Source organism: Tiliqua scincoides, chromosome 1 (genome assembly GCF_035046505.1).
Source record: "Tiliqua scincoides isolate rTilSci1 chromosome 1, rTilSci1.hap2, whole genome shotgun sequence".
Classification (NCBI taxonomy): domain Eukaryota; kingdom Metazoa; phylum Chordata; class Lepidosauria; order Squamata; family Scincidae; genus Tiliqua; species Tiliqua scincoides.
In genome coordinates, this window is record NC_089821.1 from 312,418,380 (window position 1) to 312,431,865 (window position 13,486).

General features: G+C 52.8%; 1 protein-coding gene and 1 pseudogene across 1 annotated transcript in view; both read right to left on the reverse strand.

Annotated features, from left to right (window-relative positions):
- The window catches only part of MDGA2 (MAM domain containing glycosylphosphatidylinositol anchor 2), a 385,901-nt gene extending 372,767 nt beyond the window's left edge, over window positions 1-13,134 (reverse strand). Inside the window, 1 exon segment of the mRNA XM_066630339.1 lies at window positions 13,024-13,134. Within this exon segment, the coding sequence (XP_066486436.1) occupies window positions 13,024-13,096 (73 nt within the window). The 5' untranslated portion in view covers window positions 13,097-13,134.
- Window positions 2,603-2,722, reverse strand: LOC136637812 (5S ribosomal RNA; annotated as a pseudogene).
- Window positions 13,135-13,486: the final 352 nt, after the last annotated feature.

Below are 13,486 nucleotides of genomic sequence, written 5' to 3' on the forward strand. Positions count from 1 at the left end.
CATTACACCTGACTCAGTGGCATCCAGTAGACTGCCAGAAAGTCCAGCTTTTGCCACCAGTCTGCTGAGAATTTTAGGAACTCGACAAGGGCCTTCAAATCTGCATGCAAAACAGCGCACTTCTGACATTCGGCCCCCTTCTTCAAGAAGCAAGAAGCAGCATTTTAAAACCCCATCTTCTTGATATTTCTTCTGTTAATGCTTCCAAATGGGTGATCTTTCTTGCTTGAACAATGGCCCTTTTGTAACCATGCTGTGTTCCCTCATTTCCTCTTTTTTTATTTAAAAGGCTGCATCGTGACACCCGCCTTGAGTAAAAATATGGAAAGGCAAAACGCGGAGGTTCTCATTATTGAGCGTTATTAGACTTGCATTTGTTCCCCATTTAATTTAAAAGTGCAGAGTTAAAAACTGTTCATGTCAAGGCTGACAAAGGGATAATTTTAAGGTTGGTCCTCCCCCCACTTCCCACCCAGGAAAATAAAGTGATATGCAAAACAAATGGGCTAAAAGAAACTTTTGTTCAACCTCCCAGCATCTTTCAGAAATGCTTTCAGCTTCCCACAATTGCCAGGAATACAGGCAGGCTTCACACAGGGAAGTGCCCAATTCCAGCAAATAAAGGGAATGAACCCAGGACTAGATGATAAGCAACTGAATCCTGGAAGGTGGGCGGGTGGGAATAATAAAATAAATAACAGGAGAAGAGCTCTTCGGCTGCCACAGATGGCAACTTTCCTAGTGAGGTAGTGATAGAAGCCAAAGGGATATTCACAGTTGTGATGTTGTGTACAGGAACGCACGTCTCATTAAAACTAGAGAAGAAACAAAAACAAAACAATTCTCACAACTTTAAATTTCTTAATTAGACCATTTTCTTCTCCTGCCATTTATTTCTACCGTAAAGCTTATGTACTTCATTTATAGATCTAGCTCATTTTATTCCAAATGCTTAGAGTGGGTAGTGACAATTTTAAAAGCAATGATTAAAAATTAAAAGACGGCACAAAATCTTTAGGGTCTTCCTTATCCCTCGATTCAGCACCTGCACAATTGAGTCAGCACAGGTGACGGCCCGCACTGGAACGCCTCACCCAATCTCCCAGACGCACAGGGCCTCCCCAGGTCTCAGAAGGGTTCCCAGAGGAGTCACAAAGGCAATTTTGGTTTTTGGTCAAACCAGAAGCGCCTCACAGAAGCTTCCAAGAGGCCTTCAAGAGGCCCCTTCTGAGGTATGGAGGGGCTGCATGTGGTCTCTCCACACCGCAGAACATTGATCCCCCCACAGATTTAATCATCCACAGATTTCAGTATACACAGTAGGTCCAGGAACTGACCCCCTGTGGTTACTGAGGGTCAACTGTAATATACAAGTTTTACCAGTGTGCTAACCTAGGCATGTTTACTCAGAACTAAATTCCAAGATTACTTACTCCCAGGTAAATTTGCATACAATTGTAGCCTTAATGTAACATGAGCTATATACATGTCTCAGGTAGCCCTTGGGAAAAATGATGGCCCACTAGAGACATTAACAACCCAATCCTAAGCTTCCCTAGAGCCCAGGGCTGCAGCGGCGCCGAAATGGCAACTGCTGAATTCAACGGGTCTCCTTACATTCCCTTACCCCATGCAGCGGTTAGGTAGCCCCAATGGATCTCCTTGAATCTGCGCCCGCTACTGAGTGGAAACAGAAGCTAGGAGGCCCGTGTTAGTTTCCCCAGCCTGGGAGACGGATTAGGATATGGTGGCAGAGAATGCCACTGTCTCTGCCCCACTAACAGGACAGTCAGACCGGCGGCACTGGCATAGTACCGGTGCCAGGCTCAATAGGATCAGGTCCTGCGAGCCCAATCCTATGTGTGTTTACTCAGAAGTAAATCCCATTAAAGTTAATGGATCTTACTCCCAGGAAAGTGTGGCTAGGATTGCAGCCTTAGAACCCAATCCTATCCAACTTTCCAGAACTGATGCAGCCACAATGCAGCCCCAATGTAAGGGAACAAGCATTCCCTTACCTTGAGAAGGCCTCTGTGACTGCCCTTCCACTGCAGGATGCAGTGCATGCCCCACTGACATGGCTGCATCAATGCTGAAAATGTGGATAGGACTGGGTCCTCTTAATGCCCACTCCTTGAGCAAATTTCTCAGTTTTCCTTGTGCTCAGCCTGCCTGATGCGTCTTATCAGCTAAGATCTTTTTAAAAGGTTTCAATGCAGCTACTGAGTGTTCCTGCTGAAGGAAAACTCCTGCAGTTCCACCCCCAAGAGTACAGTCCTGGATATCCATGCTACACATGTATATCAGTTTCAGACCAGTTTCACATCTGGCGCTCCAGCTGCCAAACTCCCTCCAAAAAGAACATCCTGGAAATGATTGTTCAGTGAGGGCATGAGACACTCTTTGTTACACTTTGCCTGTCTCCTTCACAGAACTCCAGTTTCCAAGGTTTTATGGGGAAAGGGAAAGGACATTAAATCAGCACAGGTATAAGAGCAGAGTTCCAAGGGACTCAAGAAATCTTGCAAGGTAACCCTGCTATCCCTGTCCAGTGATGCTTCAGGTTGGTTGGCAACCTTCAGTCTCGAAAGACTATGGTATAAGCCTACAGCACCTGGTATTCCCAAGTGGTCTCCCATCCAAGTACTAACCAGGCCTGACCCTGCTTAGCTTCCAAGATCAGACAAGATCAGGGATGTGCAGGGTAACAGTTGCTGCAACTACCTTTACATTCCAATGTGTCCTCCTCACATCCTCGTCAATGCTAGCAGGGCCCCAACAGTGACAAAAGATAAAGGGAAGACAGAGCCTGTGTCCCGGGTTCCATTCTGACATCTCCTGTTCAGAAAAAGAGATGGGCAAATCTCTCGCTGCCAGTGAAGGCAATGCAGAATATAAGGCAGCTTCACCTACTTTCGCCTTGGGGTGGGCAGGCTCACCATGCGGGATCTGGCATGGGAACACAAGTCGATAACAACATGACTCCGCACTAGTCTGACTTGGCCTAGAGAACAGCAGGGGGCTGGGAGTTGCTTTGGACTGTTCTACAACATGATTAGAGCTGGTTTGTTCTCCTCATTTTCCTCCGATTCAAAACCCAGATGCTCCTGCAAGAAACCTCAAGACAATCAGTGCTTCTTTTCTGCACCCACATGATGTCACTGTTGGATTCAGGTGGTCAGCACAAGTCATGCCATCCACAGCAGCAGGGGCAGTGCAACCCTCCTTTGGTCAGCTGCTGATTCTCACATTCCTCTTGTAACACTACACGGCTCTCGTGAATCCCAGAGAGATGTGAGCACCTGGGAGGAGACCCCACAGTGGTCCTGCTGGTTGGGTGGGCTACAGCATGCACATGTTCCCCTCCCCCGACAGAGGGGTGGCAAAGAAAGCAGCTCCTGCCCTTTGAAGGGAATGGTTGGGAATGGTTGGTCACCCAGGGAGAGGAAGTTGAGGAGGAAGGAGGTGTGAGGACAGTGGGGGCAATAACAGGAGCAAATCAGAGACCAGAACAGAAGGAGATCCAGAGTTGTCAAAGAGGAAGAGAACTGTGCCTGTGACCCAGAAAAAGGGTGAAGGAGAGGAGGGTGAAGAGTCACAGCAGGAGAAGCTAAGAAGGGGTAACCCAGCAGTGGCGTCACTAGGGGGTGCGAGCCGCACCGGGTGACACGCAAGGGGGGTGATGTGTACTGGGGGGATGACGTGCTAAAATTGCGGTTTGAGGAGCAGCCCCATCATGCCCTATACCGTTGGATGCGGAATTTCCAGCTGAATGCAATGCAAAAAACCAGAGTGAAATAGCTCCTTTCCTTCAAATGTTATGGCCAAAAGAACGGAAAGAAAAAATGCATGAAGCCCCATGGAAAGTGAAACAGAGCCGTATCGCATGTTCACGCGCGGGTAGATGTACTTGCCATAGTCCGTCGGAAAGGGCAGGCTGAGAGGAATCCAACGACACCAGGATGGTCCCTATCCAATGAATGCAGCCCCCAAAAAACACCCAAGAAAGAGGTCCCTCCCTCCCAGCTACGAATGTATTGAGCCCTATGGAAAGCGAAACAGCCTCACTCGCGAGTAGGCAGATGTGCCTTGGCTTGCGATCAGGCCAGGCAAAGGGAAATGTGGGGACACCAGAACGGTCCCGATTCGATGGAACTGGAGCACAAAAATGCTCCAGAAGGCAGCCTCTCCCCCCCCCACTAAAAAGGACAAAAAAGTAGGCGGGGCAACACCCCAGGTGGTGGGCATGGTGATGTACCATCGCCCCGCCCCCACTGGTTTTTTGGCTGTACCTTTTGATAGAACACAGATATTTCAATGTGGTTTGTTTCATTGCATTCTGCATGAAATTGATTGATATAAAACATGATGGTATTATTATTTTCAAAATCACTAGTTTGGAGGAATGCGACGCGTAGGCCTCCCACATTGGGTGACGTGAATCCTAGTGATGCCACTGCAAACCAGACCAGGGCCAGGAAGGCAGAATAGAAAGGGGATGGGGAAGAAGAAGCACCTGACTAGCCACACGCAACTGACATGAGCCCCATGGCATAGGGGAACCTATGAGTCAGACTCATAACCACCTGGGGGACAGGATCCCTAGGGATGCTGGGAACCCTGGTCAACCAACAGATGGCCTGGGGTCTGGGATGTCCCCAGAGACGCTGTCCAGGTTTACTACAGGAGGTGGCCTGGCAGGCTTCCTCAGAAGTGGGGCAGAGAGAGGGGTAGAATCAACCTGGGAAAGAGGGGCAACCTCTCTCCTGTTTTCATGCATCATGTGTTAATACAAAAACCAGAAGTGCACCCTTTGGTCTGTGATGGCATACCACTGACAACAGCAGATTCCCTAGAGGTAGAGCTCCACCCCACACACCCCCTCTGCACCTGGGAGGAGGAGGCAGAAATGACAGTTACATATCTGGCTATGTATTTTATATCTGGATATTTCTTGAACTCTGTGTGGAGGAGGTACCAAGGTGGACACCAAGAACTTGACTTACTAAAGATATCAAACATGACTGCCCAGAGGAGGCTGTTTTGCATCAAGATACCCAACTGTAGGTACCACCAAAACCCTCAACAACCATGAAAGGTTCGCACAACTCTAAACCTTCCGCTATGTTCCCAGCAGTGATGTAGGTAGAGGGGCTGCAAAGCACTAAATTTTGCAGGCACCTAAACGTGCTGTGCAAGTGGCCCCTCCCCCTCCCTTCAGAGACATTCCAGGCAGGGGGAGCAAAATGGAGACAAATGCAGAATGGAGCGCATAGGTAGCCAACGTGAACACTTCCACTTTGCTCCCATCGCCCAGAATGGCTCCGAAGGGGAGAGGAGGGGCTGCCTGCCCAGCGCATTCAGGCGCCTGCAAAACTTAGTGCTTTGCGCCTCGTCTAGCTTCACCACTCCTCTAGCTTCACCACTGGTTCCCAGACTCCGTGCGAAGTGATTTTCAGCACTGCGATCATCAGCGTAAAATCACACGTGCCTGCAAATGTGTGCCATTGATTCAGAACACTGTTTTCTACAAATAGCACCTGCTTGGGGGGAGGGATCAACTCAAAATGTTGGGACTAATTTCAGCTCAGTCTGGATGCTGCAAATCTGCACCAGGAGTGTAACTGGCACCAACACACACAGAAAGCCCTGCCCCTCCTCTGGAAGCAGAGAAACCCCTGGCCGTTGCAAGGCAGGGCAGCTGGTGGTGGGAAGGAGGGAGCTTCTCCAACCACCAGTTGTGCTTTTTAACTGGACAGGCAAAGAGGATCAGGACTGACAGTGGTAGGAAAGGAGGGCCTAAAAATCTGCTCTGTGCATTTTGGGAGCATTTCTTGCCAATACAATATATCTGTAGATTCACAACACGTGCAAGGAATGCTTGCAAAACCCCAGTGGGTTGTGAGGCGAGCGGAGGGCTGTTCAGCCATCCCTAGAAAATAAGACAAACTGCAGCAGCCTACAAAAACACAAACACTCTGTCAACACTGCTGCAACGTTATCATAAATATTTTGGCCCCCTCCTCCCCCAACCAGGGACCTTTTCGCTGCAATTTTGAGTGCTGGGAAAGCCTTGCTGGGGCAGACCAGGCATCTGTCTAGTCCGTCTCCAACAGTGGCCAGTCAGACACCCCTGGGATGCTGCTCTGCAGCACAAGAAGCTGATGATTACCTGGCAATCCATGCAAAATCTGGATCAAACTCACCAAAAGTTGTACCAGGGGCCAGAGATCAGAAGCTCTACTGTAACTGGGGGCAGGATGTCCCAGACCCCAGACGCCTCTCTGAAGGGGCTCTGCTACAATGACTTTGAGCCAAGAATTCCTGCCCAGAGAAGAATCTTCCCTTCAAGCTCTGTGGAGAGGAGAAGAAGGACTTCTCTGACTCCAATCACAGATATTTTGCAGCTCAGACACTTGGGGAAGGGATCTGAGCCAGCTCACCAAACACTGAGATCTGTTCAGTTTTGTCACTGGTGAAGGGAGCAGGGACAGGCTGAGGCCATTCAGTGGAACTGCGAATGGCTTCTGCAGCCCCAGGAAATGCTCTCAGGCCCTTTGACACCCAGGGCTCAAAGGACCTGCAAGCCATCCTCCTTCCACAGTTTGCCTTTTGAACTCAAAGTAGTCCTGGGGAGGAAGAGCCTGAAGGATTTGGAAGACTGGTGACTCTGAATGACAGAACATTCTGCAGAACACATTGTTTGGGTCTAAAGCTGTACACCTGCCTGTGACCTTTGCCCTGTCTCCGTTTTTCGGCCAGACCCCAAAACTCACCAGACCCCAAAAACTTCCTGCCCAACAGAGCACAAAGGAGGTTGCAACACCTCAACCAGGCAGGGATGAGAAGGGGAAAGCCACATGGGTGCCTGCATGGCATTCTGAAGCATCTTCCAGCATGACCAACCTGGGAGCTGCGAGCATGGCCAGTCGATTGGCTCTACCATTGCAGACTTTTCATTGCCCCTGATTCTTCCAGGACTCATTCAGTCATGTGGCCAGCAGACGCTATGACTGGAATATACAGGGAGCACAGTTTGAGTTCTCCTTGCTAATGGCTACTGGTAGGCCAACTCTCCGTGTTCTGGGATCATACCATGTGAATCACATCTGCATTCATGAATTACCTTTGCAAGTCCTGTGGGCTCAGGATTAAAACTCAAGCCTGACCACAGATAAGCCATAGCTGCATTTCATAGGGTTGTTGTTAGGGAGGTGAAAGATACCAAATCAGAACCACATCCAGAATCATCAGGACCAGATCCAAGATCTTCAGGAAGGGAATTTCAGCAATCAGGGACCAAGGGGGACGATCAGTGAAGTCCAGAACTTTGGGCTTGAACTGGAAACAAGCAAATGGGGGGAAGGGAAATCAGGTCTTGGTTAACTGGCTCTAACACCAGATTTTCAGGGGCGGAACAGCTCTGGTCAGCTGGTGGTCACCATCCTTATTTCCCACAATTCCCCCACCCCCCGAAACTTATACAGTGCAGTGTCATTCCAGGAAGTTTCTTGGAAATAAAAATGGCTACTGTTGGAAAGACCACTGCTCCCTGGATCAGGCCATAGGCCCATCTAGTCCAGCTTCCTGTATCTCACAGCGGCCCACCAAATGCCCCAGGGAGCACACCAGATAACAAGAGACCTGCAAGGCCTCCTGGGAATTGTAGTTAAGAACATAAGAACAGCCCCACTGGATCAGGCCATAGGCCCATCTAGTCCAGCTTCCTGTATCTCACAGCGGCCCACCAAATGCCCCAGGGAACACACCAGATAACAAGAGACCTGCAAGACTTCCTGGGAATTGTAGTTAAGAACATAAGAACAGCCCCACTGGATCAGGCCATAGGCCCATCTAGTCCAGCTTCCTGTATCTCACAGCGGCCCACCAAATGCCCCAGGGAGCACACCAGATAACAAGAGACCTACAAGGCCTCCTGGGAATTGTAGTTAAGAACATAAGAACAGCCCCACTGGATCAGGCCATAGGCCCATCTAGTCCAGCTTCCTGTATCTCACAGCAGCGCACCAAATGCCCCAGGGAGCACACCAGATAACAAGAGACCTGCAAGGCTTCCTGGGAATTGTAGTTAAGAACCTAAGAACAGCCCCACTGGATCAGGCCATAGGCCCATCTAGTCCAGCTTCCTGTACCTCACAGCAGCGCACCAAATGCCCCAGGGAGCACACCAGATAACAAGAGACCTGCAAGGCTTCCTGGGAATTGTAGTTAAGAACATAAGAACAGCCCCACTGGATCAGGCCAGAGGCCCATCTAGTCCAGCTTCCTGTATCTCACAGCGGCCCACCAAATGCCCCAGGGAGCACACCAGATAACAAGAGACCTGCAAAGCCTCCTGGGAATTGTAGTTAAGAACATAAGAACAGCCCCACTGCATCAGGCCATAGGCCCATCTAGTGCAGCTTCCTGTATCTCACAGCAGCCCACCAAATGCCCCAGGGAGCACACCAGATAACAAGAGACCTACAAGGCCTCCTGGGAATTGTAGTTAAGAACATAAGAACAGCCCCACTGGATCAGGCCATAGGCCCATCTAGTCCAGCTTCCTGTATCTCACAGCAGCGCACCAAATGCCCCAGGGACCACACCAGATAACAAGAGACCTGCAAGGCCTCCTGGGAATTGTAGTTAAGAACCTAAGAACAGCCCCACTGGATCAGGCCATAGGCCCATCTAGTCCAGCTTCCTGTATCTCACAGCGGCCCACCAAATGCCCCAGGGAGCACACCAGATAACAAGAGACTTGCAAGGCCTCCTGGGAATTGTAGTTTAAGAACATAAGAACAGCCCCACTGGCTCAGGCCATAGGCCCATCTAGTCCAGCTTCCTGTATCTCACAGTGGCCCACCAAATGCCCCAGGGAGCACACCAGATAACAAGAGACCTGCAAGGCCTCCTGGGAATTGTAGTTAAGAACATAAGAACATAAGAACAGCCCCACTGGATCAGGCCATAGGCCCATCTAGTCCAGCTTCTTGTATCTCACAGTGGCCCACCAAATGCCCCAGGGAGCACACCAGATAACAAGAGACCTGCAAGGCTTCCTGGGAATTGTAGTTAAGAACATAAGAACAGCCCCACTGGATCAGGCCAGAGGCCCATCTAGTCCAGCTTCCTGTATCTCACAGTGGCCCACAAGATGACTCATGGAGCACTCAAGACAACTTGAATCCTGCCTCCTGTTGGCATTCCCTTGCATCTGGCATTCTGACGCAGACCACTTCTAGAACCAGGAGGCTGCACGTACCTGATGGCTCACAACCTGTGATGGACTTAGCCTCCATACAACCATTCAATCTCCTTTCTTGCGCCATCGCTCATGCCCCCTCCTGGCACCCAGGCTGAACAGTCCCTGACGTTATAGTTTTCCTCAAAAAGGTGGTGACCCAGCCCTCCAATCAATGTAGAATTCCCCCCACCCAAAGTAGCACAATGGGAAAGGGGACAGATCAGTTCTAAATAAGTCTGTGAATTCATGTAAAATTGGACATTTGCACCAGGTGACTTCAAAACGCATTCTAGCATTGGAGTGGATTGATTATATATAAAATATTTGCCATTAGCTCCTGGGCCTACTGAACTGTAGCATCTCTGAGTCAGAAATTAATTACCTTCTTCTCTCTACCTATTTGCAGAGCAAAATCCCTGATTGAGCCTTCTTAGCCCTGGCAAAATATTAATCATAATATTCACACTTGTGTCAAGATTTTAGATTATTACTGGTAAATGTTATTTTTCAATAAAAACCCATCAGCCGACGTTTTGCTGAGATTAAAGGCTATCTGGCAACACTGATCAGCGATGCAAACTTTTAGACGTGGCAGGGCAGGAATGCTGCGGAGGTAACATGGCTCCATCTCCTCCACTCCACCGGCTGTGCTTCGTTCCCAAAGACCACAGTCAACCTGCCTGGAAGGGATGTGTGGAACCCTTGCTGAGGTTATTCTCTGACTGCAGAGGCTCCAGCTGCCTCCATTTTGCTCTTGTGGCCCAGAATGGCTCCAAAGCAGAGGGGGAGAGGGCGCTTGCATGCATGCCGTGGTGAGACTCCCTGCAAAACTTAGTGCTTTGCACCCTCTCGAGCTATGCCACTGCAGACGGACACTCGTATGCTCTTCAGCGAGGAGACGGCTTCTCCTTTCAGCACTTCTGAAGCCAACAGCACACGCTGATTCTTCCGCTGCTGCTGTTCACTTGCTTCAGTGAGCCCCTTGGCGCTGGAGGGCTGGTGGCCATTAGTTACTGAACACACCCTACCAGCTTGTCCCAGGGTGATGGGAAATGATTTGGCAGTGGGGGATGTAACCAGTTAAGACGACAAGAACTGGACAGAGGGCTTCAAGGACTTGCCACCTGCTCTGGGGGCAAACCGATGTTGCTTTTAAGACACACACTGTCTCCATGTGCTGGGTCAACTCAAGGACTACTTTCCTAGATAAATGGGCATTGCACAAGGCAAGGTGAGCCTCTCATACATTCTCCTCAACAGAAAACTAAGGCCCTTCCTGGGGGCAGCCCCAACACTTCAGAACTCCCTGCCAAGAGTGATTCAGGGTCCGCCTCCCTGGTGACTTTCCAGAAAGGCTGGAGGACCTTGATGGCCAGATTTCCTTCTGCTTTCCTTGATGTATTGCCACTTGGTGGACCTGTTTCATTTTTTTTTAATCTTGGCTAATAAATCTTTTATGATTTTAATTGTACAATGCTTTGGTAATCTCTAGTGAAAAGCTGTGGTGTACCGGGGGGGCGAGGGGTGTAAGTATCCTGGGTACCAGGTTTGGGGGGTGGTGCCAAACTGCCATCTACTCCCCCACGACACTCAGTTGATGCATCGATATCAGTGTGCCAATCTGAAGATCTCCCCCATTTCCTGAAGTTAGAAAGACTAGACCACCCCCCACTACCGCCCCATTGCTTGCCTGGACACTCCCATCACGGTAAGATGGACAACACTATTCTCCACCTGCCACTGTAGTCAACAAACTATGTGGTGGAATCTGAGTGCCAGATGTTGGCCTTGTTACATGCCAAATGCAAGAGTTGTTACATCACTGAAATCAAAGCCATAACCAACATATTAAGGAGACCCCTTAAGACAGCCCAGACACATTCCCAAACCCAAGCAGTGCACCTGATCCATATTTGATGGTCACGCTGAAAGAGAAGGCAATCCAAGCCCAGAAACCTTGTAGAGGACGCAATTTTGTCTGTGTGTCCTCAAGACCCTTCTTAACAAGAACAGCTATCAGGATTGTTTTAGGCCAAGTCTTAGCTGTTTCCAGATGCAATATGAAAAGCCAATGGCTGAAAACACAAGTACCCAAACCCAAACACAATGATGACATTCCTCAGTACATCAGCATAAATCAGAGCAGCAGCCAAACCACACAAATGCCCCCGGAAGAGCTGCACTGCTCTTTCCCTGGTGCATCAACAGCAAGGGACATCATCCCAATAATTTCAGTTCTTCTGGGGCTGACTTGAGGTACCCAAACCTGAGTGCAAATTGACAGGCTGTTCCTAGCCTGCCCACACATAACATGCTGTCTTTGTGGATTGAATGAACATCCTGTGCTCCGACAAGAACCTTGTGTAATGTTTACCCCAGACGGCATCCTTCTCCGTGTGTGCATGCATGTGTGTGTATTTTTTCCAGTACACAAAGCCATGATGCCAAGTTGCAGCGTCTATCACAGAAGCTGAGAACTGCAGGCGCTGCAAAGTGAGCCAGGAATAGCAACAGATGGTCAGGTCCTTTCAAATGCAACACAACTGACGGTGGAGCCGGAGTCCATTAGACGGCTCTGTTCGGAGACCGAAATAGGAAATGCTCCCAAATTCACACACCAAAAAACAAGCGTTATGAAACCGCATCGCACACCATTTCAGCCACACACGATCCAAATGCAAAGCAAGCAGAAGGAGCTGGCTGCACAGCCAGTGGCGTAGCTAGAAGGGGTGCAAAGCACTGAGATTTGCCTGGAGGCTCACTGTGGTGTGCAAGCTGCCCCCCTCCCTTATGGAGCCCGGCACGCACCTCTGTTTTGCCCCCACTGCCCCCCTGGCTCCAGAGGGGAGGGGGAGGTGCGGCATGCACACCCTGGTGAGGCTCCTTGCCAAACTCAGTGCTTTGCACCCCTCCGGCTACGCCACTGTGCAGGTGAACGGGAAGGGTGGCCGTGTTAGCGTGTGAGGACACAGCGAAGCCTCCAGCGACTGCTGTCTGACCCTGGTGGCCTGCAGCAGCCCCCACAGCCCAGGCCACGGGCAGGAGACCCCCGTCCTCCCCACGCGCAGAGGCCGTTGCCAGGGAAGGGGGGCGGGGGCCTTCTCCCCCCGCAGCTGCCGCAGAGCCGCCCGGCAGAGGAGCCCGCTGCGGGCCGCTGGAGCCTCCGCCTCGCTCGGGAGCGCCTCCTCCGCGCCGCCCCCGCGCCCTGCCAACGTCAGCCGGAGCCCGGCGGGGCCCGGCAGCCCGCCCCGCGCCGGGCCCCGCTGAGGCTTAACCCCCGCCCGCCCCACCCCCACGCGGGCGCGAGGCTCGCCCGGGCTATTTTTAGCCTCCCTCCCACGGCACACGCTCAGTGCACGCGCGCCGGCGCGCGCGCACGGGCTCCCCCAGCCCTGGCCGGGCGAGTGCGCCGCCCGGCGGAGCCCGGGGGCGGGAGGGGGCCGCTGGGGGCTCTCGGGGACCCTCGCCCGCAGCTGCAGGCGGAGGCCTCCCCTCGGCCCGCCCGCCCGTGGGGAGGCGGAGAGGGAGCCCCTCCGGGCGAGCGGGGGTGCCTCTGCGCTGCCTCGCCCCCCAGCCCCCGTGGGAGCCCTCTGTCCACGGGCGGCCTCGTCTCTCCCCCTGCTGGAGCCGGGCTGCGGCCGGTGGCGCAGAGGAGCGCGGAGCTCCGGCCCGCCCGCCCGCGCAGGAGCCGAGCCGAGGCTGGCCGGGCGGCGCGGAAGGCGCCCGGGGCGCGGGCTCGTCCCCTCCGGCAAGGTCACGGGGCGCGGACTCACCGTAGACGCCCTGCGCGGCGACGCCCTCCAGCAGCGCGCCGAGCAGCCAGAGCAGTCCGCAGGCTACATCCATCTCGGCGCGGGCGGGAGCAGCAGCCGCATATCCAGCGGCGGGCCGGCGGGCGGGCGAGCGCGGCTACACGGTCCTGGCGGCGGCCCGGCGCGGGCGCGGCGGGGCGGCGCGGGGCTCCGGGGCCATGGCGCTCCCGGGCCTGCGAGGGGCCGCGCGTCCGGCGCTCCGGAGCGGGCTGGGCGCGGGCGCTGCGCTGCGCTCCGAGCGGCCTGCGGGCAGCGGCGCCGGGGACGTCCGAGGCGAAGCGCGCTGCTGCTGCTGCTGCTGGAGACGCCGCTCGCCTCCCGGCACGGCAGCACCGCGCGCGCGCCCGCCCGCCCGCCTCGCTCGCTCGCGCCGCCTCCCGGCCTGCCCGCCGTCCGCGCTCTGCGAGCTGCCGGTGCCAGGCGC